Here is a 21,631-nt window from a genome sequence, read left to right as displayed (position 1 = left end):
CTAGGGAAAAGACATCCACCATTCACCTTCTCTATACCCCTCATTATTTAGTAAACCTCTACAAAGCTACCTCTCTACCTGCTACACCCCAGTGAAAAGAATCCCAGACTATCCAACCACTCCTTATAACTCAAATCCTCCATTTCTGGCAACATTTTCTAAGCCCCCTCCAGCTTAATAATAGCCTTCCTATAACAGGGAGATCAGACCTGGACACATTATTCCAGGAAAGTCCTCACCAATGTCCTGTAGAACTTCAACATAACTCCTACATTCAAAGTTCTGAGCAATGAAGCGTGTTGAATACTTTCATAACCATGCTTTACATACATGATGCAAACTTCAATGAGTTATGAACCTGAACCCCTCGGTGTTTCTGTTCTACAACCCTACCCAAGGCCCGACTTTTAATTGTATAAGTATTGTATTTGTTTGTTTTACCAAAATGCAAGGTCTTGCGTTTATCCAAATTAAACTCTGTTTGCCCCTCTTCGCCCCATCAACCCAGTTGATCATGATCTCTCTCTAATCTCAGATAACCTTCTTCACTGTCCAATTTGCCACCCATCTTGGTGTCATCATAATGATCTCATTAGATGGTGGTGAAAAATTAAAGGGCTGAATGGCCTAAGTTTATTGTCTCAACAATAGTGTCTGCAAAGCATCGCTAAACTGTCAAAGGTTGTTGCGTTATTAATATATTTTAAAAATCTCCAGGGAAGACATGTCTTTAGTCCTTACCTAATTTCAGACCCAATTCAATGTGACAGACTTATAATTATTCTCTGAAACAACAGAGCAAGATGATCATTGAAATTAACAACACAGAGTCAATGCTGGTCTCCCGACTGACAACCATATCCCTAAAACTAATATATTAAAATGTTTATCATCGCATAGTTAGAAAAGACAGACTTACAGTGTAAATATTCATCCTCAGATATTCCAGATATTATTTCTAGTATAACATATCCTGAGTGTTTATGCACACCTAGAGTAGAATCTGATCTAATGCATAAATTTTAAAAATGTGATACTTTAAAGTGGGCCAGCAGTTGAAATCCATTCAAGCCACATGCTTTATTCATGTCTCAGTAACAGCTAAAATCACCATACTCCCATGCGGGTGCTCTGTTGTTAAAGAGAGAAACAGAGAGGTTTACCATATCTTAGGTGAAGGACAGTAAGGCAGTAAGTGCTTCGTAGGTGGATGGGTCACTGGACCTCAAATGTGAATTCTGTTTTCTTTTCACAGATACTGCCAGACCTGCTGAGTTCCTTCATATTTGTTTGTCTCAGAAATCCAGTTCTTTCTTATGTTTTGAATAAAAACAAAGTTGCTGGAAAAGGTTAGCAGGTCTGGCAGCATCTGTGAAAGAGAAAACAGAGTTAATGTTTTGGGTCTGGTGGCCCTTCCTCAGAGCTGATGTTTTATTTTGTTTTGTTCTCAGAGAAACCTCAGCTAGTGCAGAAATTGAACGCATAGCATTGGCATCATTCTGCATCACAAACCAGTTGCCCATCCATCTGAGTTAACTGGCCCCCTAGATAGCAACTAGTCAGCAATATGGGACCTATCAGGGTGTGTGTGTGTGTGTGTGTGTGTGTGTGTGTGTGCATGCACGTATGTGTGTGTGGTCAGCGTCTGGGATTACATGAGAAAATTACAGGCTGGATGATAACTGAAGTTCTCTGAGCAATTATATATTCCACAGTAGTGCCACGAGTTAATTTTAGACTGAAATGAAAGAGATAATATTTGACCGAAATGGAAGAGTTGATATTAGATCAAAATGTAAGAGGTAATTTCACATCAAGTTGTAACAGTTAATTTCAGACTGAGTTGAAAAAAATAATTTTAGACCGAAATGAAAGAGTTAATTTCAGATTCAATTTAAAGAGCTAATGATGGACAGAAAGTGTTAACATCAGAATGGAATGAAATAACTAATTTCAGGCCAAAATGCAAGATATTTAATTTTGGACCAAAATGAAATATTTAACTTTAGACCAAATTAAAGAGTTGTTTTGAGATTGAGATGTAACCAATAAGTCATTTACAGGCAGGAAATCAGATCGCATGCTCACCATTGATTTATGCATTACGTAACAAATTATCAAGAATTAATTCCAGGCAATTATCTCATTAAGAATTTCACACGGGTTATAAATTGAATGACTTCAGATTTTTAAGTGGTGCAAATTAATCAAGGGTTTCAGCCAGTGTTTTAAAGAATGGAATATTCTGCAGTCTAGTAATTGCAGCATTGGATGTAATTACAGATTATGGGGTTGTAGATGTACTCTCAGGTGGAAAATTCTGCCATGTCTGCATAAAGAATGTCAAATTGTAACATTGGTTGAAATCTACTTGAAGTTTGAGCAAGTTTATTTCGACGCGTAAACATGAGCCAGAATAGTTATCACCAATTTTCAGGAACTCAAAAACAAATCTGATTCACTTATTTACTTTCGGGAAGAAAATCTGCAGTCCTTTTCCCAACAGTCACACAGATGACTCCAGATCCAAAAACTGTGGCCTGTTCTCAATATTGAGTTTAATAATTTCAGACCAAATCCCTGCTTGCTGTCTGAAGTAACTTAGCAAGTCGTTCACTTCAAATAGCACTTACAACCCACAAGAAATAATATATATTAAAGCCTTTATAATTAAATTAGACAGAATTCTACTCCCCAGGCATTCAAAAACCACTTCTAGAAAAACAGAAACCAGGTTTAAACTGTAAAATAGTTTGTAAGTAAATAAGCCTAAGGCCCTGTGTGAAGAAAAACAGGTTCCTCGAAGAGAATCAATGGCAGAAAACCCACTGAGGGTCAGGTTTCTATGCATTAGAATAACTGATACCGAGCAATGATTAAAGGCTTGATTCTATCAAGGGTCACGTGAGTGTGTGGGCGAATGTGTGTGCGCATGTGAGTTTGTGTGCATTTGTACATGTTTGTGTATATGTGCATGCATGTGTGCATGCATGTGCATGTACGTGTATGTCTGCGTGTGGATGTTGCCTGGTCTGGAGCGCAGGCCCTATGATGAAAGTCTGAGGGACTTGGGTCTGTTCTCATTGGAGAGAAGAAGGCCAGGAGGGTATTTAGTAGAGACATATACAATGATCAGAGGATTAGATAGAATGGACAGTGAGAGTCTTTTTCCTTGGATGATGACCTCAGCTTTTACAAGGGGGCATATCTACAAATTGAGGGGTGATAGATTTAAGATAGATCTCACAGGCAGGTTCTTTACTCAGAGAGTGGTAAGGTCGTGGAACGACCTGCCTGCCAATGTAGTTAACATTAGGGGTATTTAAACAGTCCTTGGAGAAGCATATGGATAATGACGGGATAGTGTAGGGGGAGGGGCTTAGATTAGTTCACAGGTCAGCGCAACATTGAGGGCCAAAGGGCCTGTTCTACCCTGTATTGTTCTATCTTCTATGATCTATATTCTATGTTCTATGTGTGTGTGTGTATGTACATGTCTGTGTATGTGAGTGCATTTGTGTGTGTCTGTGTGTACATGTGTGTGTGTGTGTGTGTGTGTGTGTGTGCGTGTGTGTGTGTGCAGGTCTGTATTCATGTGAGTGTGCGTGTGTGTGCATGCATGTGTGAGTGCGTACGTGCATGTGTGTGTATACATGTGTGTGAGTGTGTGTATGTACATGTGTGCGCATTTGTGTGTGTGTGTCTGTGCGCGCATGTGTGTGTACGTGCATGTGTGTGCGTACATGTGTGTGTACATGTGTGCGCATATGTACATGCATGTGTGTGCATGTACATGTAGTGGGGATGGGCAGGGATGTGCATTTGAATGTTGACTTGAGGTGGGGTAACAGTTACTGAAAGGGGATGATAAGCATCGTGGAGTGAGTCACTGAGCTATGTTTTGACTTGTGGTTTCAAGTTGTGTCTTGAGTTCTGATGGGCAGCCACAACCTGTTCATTGATGTTCAGCTGGTTGAGGGGTTTGTGCGATTTCCTTATGGAATAATATAAACTCGTGTTAGGTAAAGGCCTGATGAAGGGCCTAGGCCCAAAGCATCAGCTTTTGTGCTCCTAAGATGCTGCTTGGCCTGCTGTGCTCATCCAGCTCTACACTTTGTTATCTCCATAACACTTTAACCTGTTATTAATTAAAAATCTGTCTGTCTCCTCTTTAAATTTACTTAATGTCCCAGCATCCAATGCACCCTGAAGGAGTGAGCTCCACAGATTCGTGACCCTATGAGAGAAGTAATTTCTCCTCACCGCTGTTTTGAATCTGCTAAACCCTGATCCTGAACGGTGACCTCTCATTCTAGACTGCCCCACAACAGGAACATCCTCTCTACATCAACTTTGACAATCCCCTTCAGCATGTTCAACACCTTAATTAGATCTTCTCTCAATTCTTCTAAACTCCAGAGAATATAGGCTTAAACTGCTCAATCTCTCTCCATAAGACAAGCCCCACTTGTCTGGAATCAAACTTGTGAACCTCTTCTGAACTGCCTCCAATGCAATTACATCCCACTTCAAGCAAGGGGACCAAAGCTGTATGCAATATTTCAGGCACAGTCCCACTCGTGCCTTGTATGGTTGCTGCAAAACTTCCTTCCTATTAAACGCTATCCCTTTGGCAATAAATGCCAAAATTCTATTGGCCTTCCTTATTACTTGCTGTTTTTGCCTTCGAGATTTCTCTATTACATGCACAAGGACACCTGGATCTCTCTGTACTGAGTTTCTCTCCATTTAGATCATACATTTTCTCGCTATTCCTCAGACTAAAATGAGTACCTTCATGTAAGAGTTAATTTTAGCCTGTAATCTATTAGAACAAATAAATGGAAGCGAGTTGTGAGCATGAATTTGACCAAAGGTTATGTTTTTTTTTTGAACATTGTGTAAGTGATAAGCCGGAATTAATTGCTGGCATTTGTCTAATCTGGAAATTAATGTGCTTCATTAGTAGAATTAAAAATAGCCAGAGTGGATTAGAGGGTTGAATATAATTTTGTGTTTCAGTTGGGCTTGTAAGAAAAACATTCTGGAACATTGTGGGCTTATGCTGGTGGGTTTATGCATTGAATAACAAATACTGGGCTTGTGCATAAATGTGCAATGCAAGATGTGCTACATTCGCTTAAAGGGCGAGATATTCTGCAGTGAGCAGGTCTGTCAGAGGTTCAGTTGGGTTATGTAGTCTGATTAATTGTAATCGATCTTCACAAAAGCCTGTTCACTTTAGTGATGGGAGCCCATCCTGCTCACAACTCCCTTCTATGTATTTGTTCTATGAGGTTACAGGCTAAAATTAACTCTGGTCATGACTGGCATGTAGGTGACTCCAGACCTGCTGCTGTGTTACTGATTCTCAATCCTCCTCTCCAATGACCTTGCATGCTACTCAGTTCACTGCAAGTAGACCTGGGCACCAACATATTCTCGAATTACAAGAAAGAATGAAATCAAAATGAATGGGGAAGCTGCAAATTGCAGACTGAGATCTAACAGGGGACCAGGCTCTGTGAAGGGGCTTGTAATGGGTTATTAACTTGAGTAACTGTTACCCTGCCTGAAGCCAACATTCAAATACACATTCCTGCCCTTCCTCACGACACACACACACACACACACACACACACACACACACACACACACACACACACACACACACACACACACACACACACACACACACACACCTTGATAGAATTGAGCCGTTAATCATTGGTCTGTGACCCTTGGTGGGTTTTCTGTGAAAGGTGCCCAGGAATTCATTGTGGACTTTCAGCTGATGAAGGGCTTTAAGTAATTTATGTACAAAGTCATTTAGTTTCTGAGAACGATTGCAGCCTTTACAACTAAACAAGTGGATTTGACCTAATTCATTAACGTTTGCGTCACATGTAGACAGGGTGGTTAAGAAGGCATTTAGCATGCTTTCCTTCATTGCTCAGACCTTTGAGTACAGGAGGTGGGACATTATGTTGAGACTGTGCAGGGTATTGATGTAATCTCTGCTGGAGCACTTTGTCCAGTTCTGGTCTCCCTGTTTTGGGAAGGAAATGATTAAACTGGAGAGAGTTCACAGAAGATTCACCAGGATGTTGCTGGGTTGGAGGGCTGGAATTATAACCATAGACTGGAAACACTGGGATGTTTTTCCCTGGAGTATAGGAGGATCATGGGTTGACCTAAGGAGGTATATAAAATCATGAGGGGCATGGATAAGCTGAATTACAAGGGTCTTTCCCTGGGGTGGGGAAGTTAAAAATGGGCCAGAAGCAGGCAGGTGGGACTAGTTTAGTTTGGGATTATGTTTGGCATGGACTAGTTGAACAGAAGTGTCTGTTTCTGTGCTACATGACTGTATGAGTCAATAAATACCGAGAAACAATTTTGGAGTCAACAGCCCCAGAATTGTTGTGATAGGAGACAGTGGGGTGGCGGGGGGGGGGAGGTGTGTTGTGTCTGCACCTGGTTTTCAAATGAACATCACAAGCCAGTAGCAGTCTCCGGCCTTTTCTCTACACTCTTGTAAACTGTTTGTATCCAAGTGTTCTTGAATGCCAGATGTGTTCCTGCCTAATAGTGCCTCTGCTCTGTGGTGCAGTGGTAGCGTCCCTAGCAAGTGGGCCAAGTTTCAAGCCCATCTGATGCGGAGGTGGGTCCTAACATCTCTGAAAACCAGGTTAATGGCCGAGTAGCATTATCACTCGACTATTAGTCCAGAAATCCGGTTAACATACTGGGGGCTTGGGCCTGAATCCTGCCAGCCCAGATGGTGGAATTTGAATTCAATAATAATCCAGGAATGCAAGTAGAATTATGATGTCATTGTCAGGAAGACCTCATCTGGGACAGGAATTCTGCTGTCCTTACCTGGTCTGGCTTGCATGTGATTCCAAACCAACAACAATGTGGCTGACCCATCAGTTCTAAAGAAGCATCACTGGACCCAAAACATTAACTCTGATTTCTGTCCTCAGATGCTGCCAGACCTGCTGAGCTTTTCCAGCAATTTCTGTTTGAGTTGCTGGTTTCCAGTATCAGCTGCTCTTTCGATTTTTTTGGTTGACTTTTAACTGCCCTCTGGGCAATTAGGGATGGGCAATAAATGCTGGGCCTGGCCAGTGGCACCCACATCCCATGAACTAATTTTTTTTTACATTGAGCTGGGAGTTCATGAAGGTCACACGGATAAAAATAATATAAACTGAGAATTGAGATAAAGTTAAGTAAAACAAAGAACTAGAAGTAAAATAAAAACAGAAGTTGCTGGAAAAGCTCAGCAGCTCTGGCAGCATCTGTGAAGGAAAAACCAGAGTTAACGTTTCGGGCCCAGTTCTGAGGAAGGATCATTGGACCCGAAACATTAACTCTGTTTCTTTTTCCTTCACAGATGCTGCCAAACCTGCTGAGCTTTTCCAGCAACTTCTGTTTTTGTTCCTGATTTACAGCATTCGCTGTTCTTTCGGTTTTAATATTAAAAAAAACTGGAAGTGCTGGAGATCTGAAACAAACAAAAATAAATAGGACATGCTGGAGAAACTCAGCAGGTCTGGCAGCATCTGTCAAGAGGGAGAGAGAAACAGGGTTAACAGTTTGAATCCAGTGACCCTTCTTAGTTGTGGTTTGGAATCCGAACAGGAAACGGTTTGGCATAGAGGGCAAGAAACACTCAAGTTTGGGTTTCTGGTAGGGAAGTAACAGATTTTGTGTAGTTTATGCATGGAACTAAACACAAAACCATCACAATCTTGCCAAATGGCAGGGCTGCTCTCTCATTAAGGAGAGAGAGAGACGACTGATGGCAATTCACCCTGAGGGACAGCAGCAGAGAGACTGAGGGGAGTTCTTCATGGTAACCACAGGTGGAATGAAAGATACCACAGAAATTATTTCTTCCAAACAAGATGGCTAAGTATTTTAACATCAAACATAATGAGCCTGGGGAAAAAGAAGTGTTTCTGTTCATTCCTACAGCGTAATTGGCATTACTGTATTGGACACACTGAATTTCACTGGTGAGTGGATGGGGGGGATGTTCAAAGGAAACACGAGGGGCAAGTGTTTTACATAAAGAGCGCACTGCTGGAGGTAGTGGTGGAGGTCAGCACATTCGGGTATTTAAGGGACTTTTCAGTGATTTTCTTACTTCAGTGGAACTACACCCCTATTCGAGGCAAAATTCCAGGATTGCAGACACATAATAAGAAGGAACCCCAACACAATTACTAGTCAACAAAAGCAACACCAGCAGCAAGTTCCCCGCTGAGCCACTAACCATCCTGACTTGGAAATATATCGCTGTTCCTTCAGTGTCACTGGGTCAAAATCTTGGAATTTCCTCCCGGAATGGAGGGTCTACTTACCACAGTTAGAACACAGAACAGTGCAGCATAGGAACACACGATGTTGTGCCTAACATGACACCAAATGAAACTAATCCCTACTGCCTGCCCTTGCTCCATATCCCTCCATACCTTGTCTACTCCTATTTATCCTTGAAAGTTGCCACCCAGGTTGACAGGGCTGTTAAGAAGGCATACAGTGTTTTAGCTTTTATTAATAGAGGGATCGAGTTCCGGAACCAAGAGGTTATGGTGAAGCTGTACAAAACTCTGGTGCAGCCGCACTTGGAGTATTGTGTACAGTTCTGGTCACTGCATTATAAGAAGGATGTGGAAGCTTTGGAAAGGGTGCAGAGGAGATTTACTAGGATGTTGCCTGGTATGGAGGGAAGGTCTTACGAGGAAAGGCTGAGGGACTTGAGGCTGTTTTCGTCAGAGAGAAGAAGGTTGAGAGGTGACTTAATTGAAACATATAAAATAATCAGAGGGTTAGATAGGGTGGATAGGGAGAGCCTTTTTCCGAGGATGGTGACGGCTAGCACGAGGGCGCATAGCTTTAAATTGAGGGGTGAAAGATATAGGACAGATGTCAAAGGTAGTTTCTTTACTCAGAGAGTAGTAAGGGAGTGGAACGCTTTGCCTGCAACGGTAGTAGATTAGCCAACTTTAGGTACATTTAAGTCGTCATTGGATAAGCATATGGACGTACATGGAATAGTGTAGGTTAGATGGGCTTAAGATCGGTATGATCGAGGGCCGAAGGGCCTGTACTGTGCTGTTATGTTCTATGTTCTATGTTCTATGTTCATTTGCGTACCAAAAAGTCCCTTAAATGCTCCTGATGTACTGACCGCCCTCACTATCTCCAGCAGTGCGTTCCAAACTCCTACCATTCTTTATGTAAAATTCTTGCCCTCGTGTCTCCTTTGAACATCCCCCCCAATCCACTCGCCACCCCCCCCCCCCCCACCCCCACCAGCCCCTCATCTTAGACATATGCCTGCTAGAATTAGACATTTCAACGCTGGGAAAGATTCTGACCATCAACCCCATCTATGCATCTCATAACTTTATCAAGCCTCCCCTCAGCTTCTCAGGAGAAATCAACCCGAGTTTTTCTAGCCTCTCCTCATTGTTCATACCCTCTACTCCAGGCAGCATCCTGGTAAACCTCTTCTGCACCGTCTCCAAAGCCTCCACACCCTTCTTGTAATGTGGCAATCAGAGTAGCACACGACACTGTGATCTGCCTTATAAAGTTGCAATGTAACATCCTGAAACTTGTGCTCAAATCCCCGAGAGGCACGTCATGCTTCCTCTTAGCCATCCTATCTACTTGTGTGGCCAATTACAGGAAGCTATGGACTTGAACCCCACGATTCTTCTCTACAACAATGCTGTTCAGAGTTCTGCCATTAACTGTATACTTTGCCTTCAGATTTCATCTCCCAAATTTCAGTGCCTCACGCTTAACCAGATTAAACTCCATCTGCCATATCTCCACCCATCTCTGAAACTGATCTATATCCTGCTGCATCCTTTGACAGTCTTTTATGCCATGTACAACTCCACCATTTTTTTGTACCATCTCCAAACGTACCAACCCACTCATCTACATTTTCATCCAAGTCAGCAGAGGTCCCAGTCTGGATCCCTGCAGAATGCCACTGGTCAAAGACTTCCAGCCTGAAAGCCAACTTTCCACCATCATCCTCTGCCTTCTGTAGGCAAGCCGATTCTGACTCCACGTGGCCAACTCACCGTGGATCCCATGCATCTTAATATTTTGGATGAGCCTACCCTGAGGGCCTTTGTCTAAAACCTTACTTAAACCCGTGTAAACAACATTCGTTGCTCGACCCTCATTAATCACACTTATCACCTCCTCAAAAAATTTAATCAGGTTAGTAAGACATGACCTGCCTGTACAAATCTGTGCTTTTCCAAATGTGCGTAAACCTTATCCCTAAGAATTCTCTCCAACAGCTTCCCAACTGCCAATGTGAGATTTATTGGGCTATAGTTTCCTGCATTATCCCTATTTCCTTTCTTGAACAAAGAAACAACATTAGCTACTCACCAGTCTTCCAGGACCTCTTCAGCAGCTAGCAAAGGTACAAAGATCTTAGTCAAGGAACCAGCAATCTCCTCTCTTGCATCTCTCAATAACCTGGCATATATATCATTGTACTCTGGGCACCCATCCACCTTAATGCTCTTCACGAGTTCCAACACCAATTCTTTCTTGATCTCAAACTGTCCCAGTATATTCATATGCTCCACACTAATCTCACGGTCCTCCGTTATCTTTTCCTGGGTGAATACCAATGCAAAGTGTTCACTTTTGATCTTGCCCACATCCTCTGCCTCCAAGCACAAATGCCCTCTGTCATCCTTGAGTAATCATACGTTCTCCCCTGTTATCCTTTTTTTTTAAATGTATGTATAGAATGCCTTGAGATTCTCTTTAACCATGCTTGCCAAGGTCATTTCATGGGCCCTTTTTGCTCTCCTAATTCCCTGCTTGAATGTTTTTCTGCTTTTCTTATATTCCTCATGGGCCTTATCTGATTTTAGCTTCCTAAAACTTACATATGCTTCTTTTTTCCCTTTTGACTAAATTTAAGACTAGGTTCAAGAAGGCAGCTTACCACTACCTTCTCAAGGGGCAACTAGGGATGGGCAGTAACTGCTGCCCAGCTAGTCATACCCACGTCTCATGAGTGAATAATAATAATTTTAAAAAGGCCTCAAATGACATTCAGAGATTGCCCTGTTCTTCCATGGCTTATGGGAGACCTGGTTGCTCAGTGGTTAGCAATGTTGTCCCACAGTGTCGGGGAATCTGGGTTCGATTCCACCCTTGGGTGACTGTCTGTGAGGAGTTTGCACGTTTTCCCCATGTCTGCGTAGGTTTCCTCTGGGTGCTCCGGTTTCTCCCCACAGTCCAAAGATGAGTAAGTTAGCTGAATTGGCCTTGATGTGAAATAGTCCTGTATTAACTAGGGATGTGCAGGTTATGCCACGGTAAAAAAAGAACATCGTGGTGTTACAGGGATGGGGTGGACCACACTTCAGAGGATTGGTACAGACTCAATGGGCCAAATGGTTTCTCTCTTCACTGTAAGGTTTCTGTGATGCCATTTCACCTTATGTTGACACAGGTTGCAGATGTGGACCAGACGTAGGAATGGAATAATGGTGAGATCTTCTCACTAAGATGCCTCCAGTGAGCGCTTTTTCAGGGGATAGGTGCAGTGTTCTATCTCACAGCTGCTTCGAGGCTTGTTGCAGAGAGTTGAGCCTCAAACCTCCCAGTCTATCACCTACTTTTGTAGACACAAGAATACGGCTCATGTAGCTCTGGGAAATTGGTGATTCTGAACTCAACGGTTATTTCTTTGTACTTGAATGATGGTAAATTGACTTTTCACTGATTAGCCTACAAATGTATTGGCAAATCCTCACTCCTAATTTCCTTGATAATTGACTGAAGTATTATAAATGTTAGAAATGTGATCCATTCCTTGTGATATATAGGCTGAGATCTCTCTCCGATGGGATATTGCATTTCATCCTGGTGTTGACCAGATGATTTAGTGGCCTGTTTGTTCAGAGGAGTCAAATGATAAAGTGAACAAACATCAACAGTAATTCAGGCACGTGGGAGTTGTTTCATTCAGGGCAACGGAGAGCTACGCCTTTCTGAGAATCTAGGGAGGGACATTTATTGAGAGAATTTTATGCTAAATTCAGGACTTGGCTTGCTACCAGGATTAACGTGTTACCAGGTGATAAGCATCTGTGCTTGGAAAGTGAAAGCGAGAGTTCCAGCCAGGTTTCCTGAGTGTCAATTTTTACACAACCCCTTACATAACTGAGTCCTTCAGATATAGGTGCATGTGAACAAAATGGGCAGACTAGGGCCAAAATGAATTTAATAAGAAGAAATTGGAAGCAGGAGCAGTTAATTTTGACAGAAAAGAGGTATGTGGTCCCATTCCAAGCAGGGTTTGGAGACACCAGGAGGTGGATACTTAAGATTATAAGATGTAGAAGCAGAAGTAGGCAATTCTGCCCATCGAGTCTGCTCTGCTGACAAGACCTTCTCAGCTCTGCTAACTCTCAGTTCCACTTCTCTTTCTGTTTCCCTTACTCCCGTTGAATAAAATCTACCTCAGCCTTGAATATACTTAATGACCCAGCTGCTATGGTAATGAAGCCCTCAGATTTGCTACCCTCCGAGAGAAGAAATTCCTTAACTGTGTGGCCATTTATTCTGAGATTTTGGTCTCTCGCCCTTGTCTCTCAATTGAGGAAATTGGAAAGATGCATCAGATGGGGAAGTGGGCTGAGGATTGGCAAATGGAATTCAATACAGATAAGTGTGAGGTGATGCACTTTGGAAATTCAAGCCAACGGTAGGACCTGCACAGTAAATGGTGAGGTCCTGAGGAGCGTTGAGGAACAGAGGGACTAGGAGTACAAGTACATAATTTGTTGAAAGTGGTGTCACTGGTAGACAGGGTGATGAAGAAGGCATTTAGCATGCTGGCCTTCATTGGGTGAGTCCGTGAGTACAGGAGTTGGCATGTTATGTTACAGTTGTAGGAGGTCATAGGTGAGGCCGCACTTGGATAATTGTGTACAGTTTCAGTCACCCTGTTATAGTTAAACTGGAAAGTGTACAAAGAAGATTTACGAGGATGTTGCCAGGTCCCTTAGGCCTGAGTTAGAGGGAGAGATTGGTCAGGATAAGACTTTATTCCTTGGAATGTAGGAGAATGAGGGGTGACCTTTTTGAGACGTATAAAATCATGAGGGGCATAGATAGGATGAATGCATTCAGTTTTTTTTTCCCCAGGGACATGGAATTGAAAACTAAATGGCATTGTTTTAACGTGAGAGGGGAAAGCTTTACAAAGGACCTGAGGGGCAACTTTTTCACACCAAGGGTAGTGTGTGTACAGAATGGGCTGCCAGAGAAAATAGTTCAGGTAACAACATTTAAAAACATTTGGATAGTTACCTGGATGGGAAGGGTTTGGAGGGATATGGACTAAATGCAGGCAATTGGAACTAGCTGAGTGAGCACCATGGACAGCATGGAGCACTTTGGGCCAAAGGGCCTGTTTCCAGCCTGTATTAATCTACAAATCTATGACACTAAGTGGACCAAACCTGTTCACAATATGCCAGCACCCTTTTAATGAAATTAATGTAACTTTGCAAGTGACAATTTTACTAGGAGACAGCTAATATTCAGGGAATATGTAGCCAAGCTTAAGGATTCCTGAATTTCATTGACAGAGAGAGAGAGAAAAAAATGAACAAGGAAGTTGCATAAAAACTTTCCAAAATCTAAGAATACAACTAGTTTCCTACATCATGTACTGGAAATCACAGTCAGTGAAGGATTTGAGGATCCATGGTGATTTATCTCAGTAGTTCTGTGGAAGACGAATTTTAAACAAAACATTGGGTGAAATGTACATAATTTCCTTTTGGATCCAAATATGCTGTGTGGAAGTTTGTTAGCATTATATATGATTACAAAAGATTGAGATGAAATGTTATTTCCAAAACCGAATGAGGCTAGGAATAATTTATTTCGTTACAGTTGATAATCTCTTGAAGATTTGTGTTCTGATTTACAATTACTCATTTTGAAATGATCGTAAATCTTACATCATATTGAAGCAATGTCTTGTCTTGATGGTTACCCTCGAAACTATTGTTTAATGAGAAATTTTCTGCTTTCGCTCGCAAGAATCACTTGCAAGAAATTTGGGTTGGACTCATTGCCCCGTGAAGAAGAGACAACAAAACAGATGAAGCCTTTGCGTGGAGAAAATGAGGCAGAGGGAAAAATGGACAAGGGTTCTGAAAGCAAGCAGTGGGAGGTGGAAGAGAAAACAGAAAAGACAGAGCTGATTGATCATTTTAATTCCCAACCCAAAACTTCAAAAGGTGTGAGTGCCTTCTTTCTCTCCACTCCATCTGTCTCTGAACGTTCTCTTCCTTACATACCTTCCCTCTTCTTCTTACGCCTCTCACTTCTCCCAACCCTCTTCCCCTTTTCTGTGCTATGCTCTCTATTTCACCTTTCACTAACCCCCCTCCCAACCAGGCGATTGGCCCCCTTGAGACTATTCTATCATTCACTGAGATGATGGCAGATTTGACATTCCTCCTCATGTCCATTTTCCTGCCCTTTCTCACTAAGCGTTGATTCCCTGGCTGATCAAAAATCTATTTGTCCCAGCCTTAAATATGCACAAGGGCACTGCCCCCACAGCTCTCTGTATCAAGGAGTTCCAAAGGTTGAGAGAAGAAATTCCTCCTCATCTCAGCCTTGAATTGGGTCCTCTTTATTCTGAGAAATTGAAATCTGATTCTAGACTCTGCTATGAAGTGAAGCACCCTCAGCATTTGCCCTGTTGAACTCTTCAAGAATCCTATATGTCTCAATGATATCACCTCTCATTCTTCCAAGCTCCAATGAGCAGAGTCCCAACCTGTCTAGAATTTACTGTAACATCTTAGTTCAATGTCATTTTGGCCCTGCTGATTTGTTAATCCTACACAGAAACAGCCAATTAGATTTGAAACTGTTCAACTTTTACCACGGGCTCATGATCAATATGTGAGCTAAAAATGCATACACACATTTCTTATTAACCGATGGATTTTCAGATTTAATTTGTAGACTCTGCTCTTTACAGCTCCATATTACTCAACTCTTGGAAACCAACCTTTCACTTCTGCTTTAACTCATCCGCTTCATATTTTAAGAAAACTAATCGATTGTCTTTTGAAATGTTAAAGTTCAGACATCACAATCTGAGTCTGGATGATCTCTGTGCATTAATTAACTTTTGCAGTAGAGGTGTTATTCTTGTAAATTGAGTTCTGGGGCTATGAAAGGCTGGTGTATCTTTAGATGGTGTGTTTGATGGAAAGGATGATGATATTATAGCTGTGCGTGAAGCAAAGTTTTATAAACCTGGGTCAGCCTTCTTTCCTACCCCTCTCATCTGCTATAATCAACAGCATTAACTGAGCTCAGCAATTTATGTTCATTTTCATTTCATTTCATAAACTCCTTTGGGTGTCTACGCTATCACAACTTTCAACACTTTAAATGACCGCTACCATATTGAGCTCCTCTCCCCATCCTGCCTGAACTCCACACCCCCAACTCACACCCATTTCCTCAACCCACCCCATCTCAGACCCCTCCCTCATCTCTCCCCATCTCACACACCTTCTCTCATCTCTCCAACTCAACCCCATTCCCTAGCCTCTCCCCATCTCTCCGCCTCCCTCTTCTCTCCCCATCTCACACACCTTCTCTCATCTCTCTACCTCACCACGTCACTTGTCACGCCCCATCTCACTGCCTCCCTCATTTCTCTCTATTTCATCCCCTCCCTCATTTCTTGCCTTGTCACATTCCCACAACTCTCCTCCCCCATTACCTCCAACCCCCTCACCTCCTCGCATCTCATATCCCATCTTTCCAACCCTCCTCATCCTCATCTCACTCACAATCTTCCCCTCCTTCATCACCTCACCTCAACTCCCATCTCCCTATCCCACTCCCATCTCCCCCTCTCTCATCACATCCTCCATAATCCCCCCACCTTAATCCCATTCTCCCAACCCTCGCTCCCCCTCTACATCTAATTGCATCTCCTCTTTTCTGCACCCCCATCCACCCCATTCTCCGACATCCCATATCTCCCCATCTCACTCACCACCTCCCAGTCACCCAACTCCCCCCATCTCATACTTTCATTCCCCTCTCACTCATCAGCTGCTTCTCCTCAATCTCGCCCATTTCAACCCACAACTCCCCATCCCTCATTTCCCCCCCGTTCCTATGTTCCCATTCACTCATCACCCCATTTCGCTCCCCATCTCCATCTCCCACATCTCCCCCCCTCCACATCTCTCTCGTCTGCATCTCCATCTTCCCCCCATCTCATACCCTTCCATCTCACTCCACATCTCCCCTCCCTCATTTCCCCCCGTTCCTATGTTCCCATTCACTCATCACCCCATTTCACTCCCCATCTCCATCTCCCACATCTCCCCCCCTCAACACCTCTCTCGTCTGCATCTCCATCTTCCCCCCATCTCATACCCTTCAATCTCACTCCACATCTCCCCTCCCTCATCTGAATTATTGGATCAAATGAATGGCCTTTGGGGTGAAGGCAATGGAATCCTGCCTATCTCAGTCATCGCTGCCCCATTTTGTTTCCTGAGTGATTTCTGGCAGGTTTAACTCTCTGGTTCTCTACCCACAAAACCTCCTCCCCTTCCACTGCTGCAGGGACTGAGGTGAAGAAGGAAAAAGCCCGCTCATTCAGGAGCTGCATCTTCTCCAAACTGTTTGCCACTCATCTGCTGTGGATTTCTGTTCTGCAGCTCCGACACTACCTATTCATAGGCACTCTGAACCCCACGCTCACACTGATGTCACACGGCAGCACCACAGAGGGTAAGGCTCCCGGTCACAGTGGCGATTTTGGCTGAGGTCCAAGAGGGGAGTGAGAGATAGGGAAGGTGGAGGGAGAAAGAGGCATTCAGAGAATTGGCGAGGCTGAGGTGGAGCCGGAGAGTTGGGCTGGAGATGGAAATATTGGGAGAGAGGGAAAAGGGCGGGATGGAGGACAGAGGAGAAAATCACAGACTTACTCCTGTCCGGATAGAAGGCCATTCAGCCCATCACATCCCTATCATCAAGTGTCAATTTCCTGCCTTTGACCCTTATTCCTCCAAGGCGTCGTTCACCAAGTGGAATCGTAGAGCTGTACAGCAAGGGATCAGACCCTTTGATCCAACTCATCCATGCCGACCAAATATCCTAAACTAATCTAGTCCCATTTGCCAGCATTTGGCCCATATCCCTCGTCCGTATACCCATCCAGATGCCTTTGAAATGTTGTAACTGTGCCATTCTCCACTACGACCTCTGGCAATTCGTTCCATACACACGCCATCCTTTGCAAGCCCTTCTTAAATCTTTCCCCTCTCACCTTAAACGTATGCCTTCTAGTTTTGGACTCCTGCACCCTGGGCGAAAAGAGCTTGACTAGTCAACCTATCCTTGCCCCTCATGATTTTATAAACCTCTATAAGGTCACCCCCTCAGCCTCCGACACTCCAGGGAAAATAGCCCCAGTCTATTCAGCCTCTCCCTGTAGCTCAAACCCTCCAACCCTGGCAACATTCATGTAAATCTTTTTCTGAACCCTTTCAAATTTGGTAATTTTAATTATTAATATTTAATCTTCCCTAGAGCAAGGAGGCCTGAGAACTGAACACAATATTCCAGAACTGGCCTCATCAATGTCCTGTACAGACACAACATGGCATCCCAACTCCTATACTCAACGCACTGACCAACAGAGGCAAGCATACCAAATGCTTCCTTCACTACCTTGTCCAGATGCGATTTCACTTTCAAGGAGCTATGAACCTGCAACCCAAAGTCTTTTTGTTCAGCAACTATTTCTAGGAACTTACCATTAAGTGTATAAGTTCTCCCCTGGTTTGCCTTACTGAAATGCACACTCCAAAAATAACTAACCAGTTCCTTCAGAATAGAGGAGAACCATCATGTATGCAATAGAATGGGGAGAAGGTAATTTAAGGATGATTGGAGGATGGAAAGGGCAGAAGGATAGCAGTGCAGGAGAGAACAAAGTGGGAGGCAGAATGAGAGAATTGTAAGGTGTGAGAATGTGGGAGTGCAAAGTGGGAGACCTGTGGGATGTATATTGGATGCACTTTGAACCTGTAGTACAAATTGCAATGCGAAGTATGAGATCTGTCTCACAGTTGGCCATGAACTTAAGAGAGTTCAAGTTCAGTTCTATTTTCCCAAGGTGGTTTTGTTACATTTTAGGAAGACAGTTGATGTAGGAAATAACTGAAAATAATCTGTACACACGTTTACAAATATTAGGTTATACACATTGAGACTGTCATCCCAACTGAATTGATATTCAACTCTCAGCCTGTACTGGGCCTGCATAAATATTTGTGTCTACGTTTGTCATGACATCTGGATTCCCAACCCTCTGTATCACAATCTACGCCTGGTGACCTGTCCTATTCCATGATGAGATCTGCTTCCCAACCCCAAGTTTGCACAACCCACACTCTCAATACCAATGAAAAACGACAGTCAATAAATTAACAAGTAATCGTTGATCATAATTACTTCCTGATTTTCAGTCAGACCAGTATTTCATTCCAAAGTGAACCTGTGCCACAAATCCACATATCTGATGGGAAATAAACACATAGAAATGTGAATGTTGGAAATCTGAAACAAAATCAAAAATTGTTGGAAAAGTTCGGCAGGTCTGTCAGCATCTGTGGCGAGAGAAACAGAGTTAATGTTTTGACTTCAGTGACCCTTCTTCAGACTCTAGTCAAAATGTTAATCCTGCTTTCTGTCCACAGATGCTGCCAGACCTGCTGAGTTTCTCAACAAGTTACATTTCTCATCCATATACCATAAAAAAAGTTTGCATAAATGTGCTGGAAAGCATTTATGTTGTATTTGACTGATTGTTTTTTTGTTTCTTTATTTGCTTTTCCGTTTTTTAACGCCCTCTTTGGCTCACTTCCACATCTCCCTGTTTTCCTTCCCTCCATTGACCATCTCTCTCTCTCTCTCTATCTACATCTTTAGTAAGCAAGTATACAAATGCATTCGCCCTCACACAGATCTGTGGTATATTCTGTGCTCCGTGGAATGGGATAGTGATGGACTGGCTGCAATACAGAGACAAAACCTCTGATGCTATTTCAGGTAAACCAGAAGTCACTGCAAAGTCTCCTCACAATGTCTGAGAGTATGATCACGAGTATTGACCTCTCACCCAGTCTTAGGTAATCCTGATGAGCAAATTAAATGCTGCTTTAATAGTGGCTTATACAATGAATGACCAAACTTGAATAGTGGGTAACCTATCAGTCTCAAGTAAGCAAAAAGGCACTTACAGAGCAGTGGTAGTGTCCTTGTCACTGAAACAGGAGATCTGAGTTCAAATCCCACCTGCTCCAAAGGTGTGTGATGGTACTGTTGCACAAGTAGGCCTGAAACATCAGCCTTCCTGCTCCTCTGATGCTGCTGGGCCTGCTGTGTTCATCCAGCTCCACACTTTATTATCTTGGATTCTCCAGCATCTGCAGTTCCCATTATCTCAGATAATCAAGCTGTGATTACTGATTTTCCAAAAGTTGCAGGCACTGGATGCATTAACAAGGATAGATCTACAGAACAGAAAGGGGCCTTTTGGCCCATCGAATCCATGCCAGTGGGAAAAACAGCTATTCTAATCCCATTTCCCAGCACTTGGCCCATGACCTCATGCAACTTAGCTTTGCAAATGTGTATCTAAATACTTCATCAATGTGGATAAGTGTTTCTGCCTCTACCACCCTTACAGGCAGAGAGCTCCAGATTCCTGCTGCTTTCTGTGTCTAACTAAAATGTTTTTCCTCACAACCCCTCTAAACCTCTTTCACCACAGCCCCCACCTTCAATTTATGCCCTTTGGATCATTGATCTCTCCATCAAGTGGAAAGATTTCTTCCTATCTACCCTGTTTATGCCTCTCTTAATTTTGCACATTTCATTCATGTCCCCCTCAATCTTCTTTGCTCTAAGGAAAACAAGCCCAGCCTGCCCAATTTTAGGGGAGGCAATGGTCTTGTGGTATTATCACTGGACGTTAGCCTAAGGACCCAAATAGCATTCAGGAGACACTGGTTCGAATCCAGCCATAGCAGATGGTAGAATTTGAATCCAATAAAATACCTGGAATTAAGAATCAAATAATGACCGTGAATCTATTGTCGATTGTCAGGGAAAACCCGTCTGGTTCACTAATGTCCTTTAGGGAAGGAAACTGTCATCGTTATCTGGTTTGGCCTACATGTGACTCTAAACTGCACTCTGGGCGATTGGGAATGGGCAGTAAATGCTGCCTGGTCAGCGACGCCCTCATCTGGTGAATCAATGAATAAACAAATCTCTCTTCATAACTGAAATGCTCCAGCTCAGTCAACATCCTAATAAATCCCTTCTGCAACATCTCCAGCGTGATCACATCCCTCCTATATTGTGAATTCCTGAATCGTACACAGCCCTTGAGCTGTGGTCTGACTGGCGTTTTATGCAGTTCCAGCACCACGACCCTCTCCCTCTCCGTTACAAGCAATCCGCATGCAATTCCGTGTTCGGAAGCATTGCTCTTTCTCAGGAAATCTGAGGCTAACACAAAGCGCCTTTTGAGCTTCAGTCACCGATGTGAGAACATTCTGCTCCCTCATTAGTTCCAGCTCACTGAGATTTTAAGACCATCTCTTTGTCACTCACATGACTGCGCTCAGATCTTACAATGAGTGAGGTCCTTTAGCATGGGAATACAAAATGCCTTATTTTACTTGACATCCAGATGTGATCTCCTCGTACCTTGTACGATTCAGTTGTTGGTCTTGGGCATTTCTTCCCTCACAGTCTATCAATTTTGGGCTATCCCACTCTCAGATAGTCCATGTCTGCACACTCGCCTCTCTCTCAGCCTCACTGAATGTCACCTGAGATCACCCAGTGCTCTCGCCACCACATCTGCAACCCTCCCACCCCCACCCCATCTGCCTCAGTTCATCCACTTGCAAGTGATCCAGAATTGAACATTAAATCACGCTCCCGATTCTGGCTGTTCTCTCAGTAGCAGTTCAAACAGACCCAAACCTCAGATGGGTGGCACGTTGGCTCAGTGGTTAGCACTGCAGCCTCACAGCACCAGGGACCCGGGTTCGATTCCCGCTTCGGGTGACTGCCTGTGTGGAGTTTGCACATTCTTCCCGTGTCTGTGTGGGTTTCCTCCGGGTGCTCCGGTTTCCTCCCACAGGCCAAAGATGTGCAGGCTAGGTGGATTGGCCATGCTAAATTGCCCATAGTGTTCAGGGGTGTGTGGGTTATAGGGGAATGGGTCTGGGTGAGATGCTTCAAGGGGCAGTGTGGACTTGTTGGGCCGAAGGGCGTGTTTCCACACTGTAGGGAATCTAATCTAATCTGATTGAACACTGAGATCCTTCATGTACAAAGACAGAGACAGCTAGGCAAGCTCATTGTGTGCAGAGAGAAAGCGGAGCAAACATTTCGAGACCAGGGAAACTTCTTCAGATCTGATAGCCGATTGGAAAAGGTGGTCTTTACGCTGATAGTGGGAGGGGGTTGAGAA

General features: G+C 43.4%; 1 protein-coding gene across 1 annotated transcript in view; it reads left to right on the top strand.

The window, feature by feature from the left end:
* The window catches only part of LOC125449507 (equilibrative nucleobase transporter 1-like), a 52,408-nt gene that overhangs the window by 19,200 nt on the left and 11,577 nt on the right, over window positions 1-21,631 (top strand). Inside the window, exons 8-10 of the mRNA XM_048525320.2 lie at window positions 14,125-14,324; window positions 16,696-16,863; window positions 19,069-19,188. Coding sequence (XP_048381277.1) covers window positions 14,125-14,324; window positions 16,696-16,863; window positions 19,069-19,188 — 488 coding nt within the window. The remainder of the gene's footprint in view (window positions 1-14,124; window positions 14,325-16,695; window positions 16,864-19,068; window positions 19,189-21,631) is intronic.

The sequence above is a fragment of the Stegostoma tigrinum genome, chromosome 46 (genome assembly GCF_030684315.1).
Source record: "Stegostoma tigrinum isolate sSteTig4 chromosome 46, sSteTig4.hap1, whole genome shotgun sequence".
NCBI lineage: Eukaryota > Metazoa > Chordata > Chondrichthyes > Orectolobiformes > Stegostomatidae > Stegostoma > Stegostoma tigrinum.
Note: the sequence above shows the minus strand (reverse complement) of the source record. Positions and strands in the feature narration are given on the sequence as shown.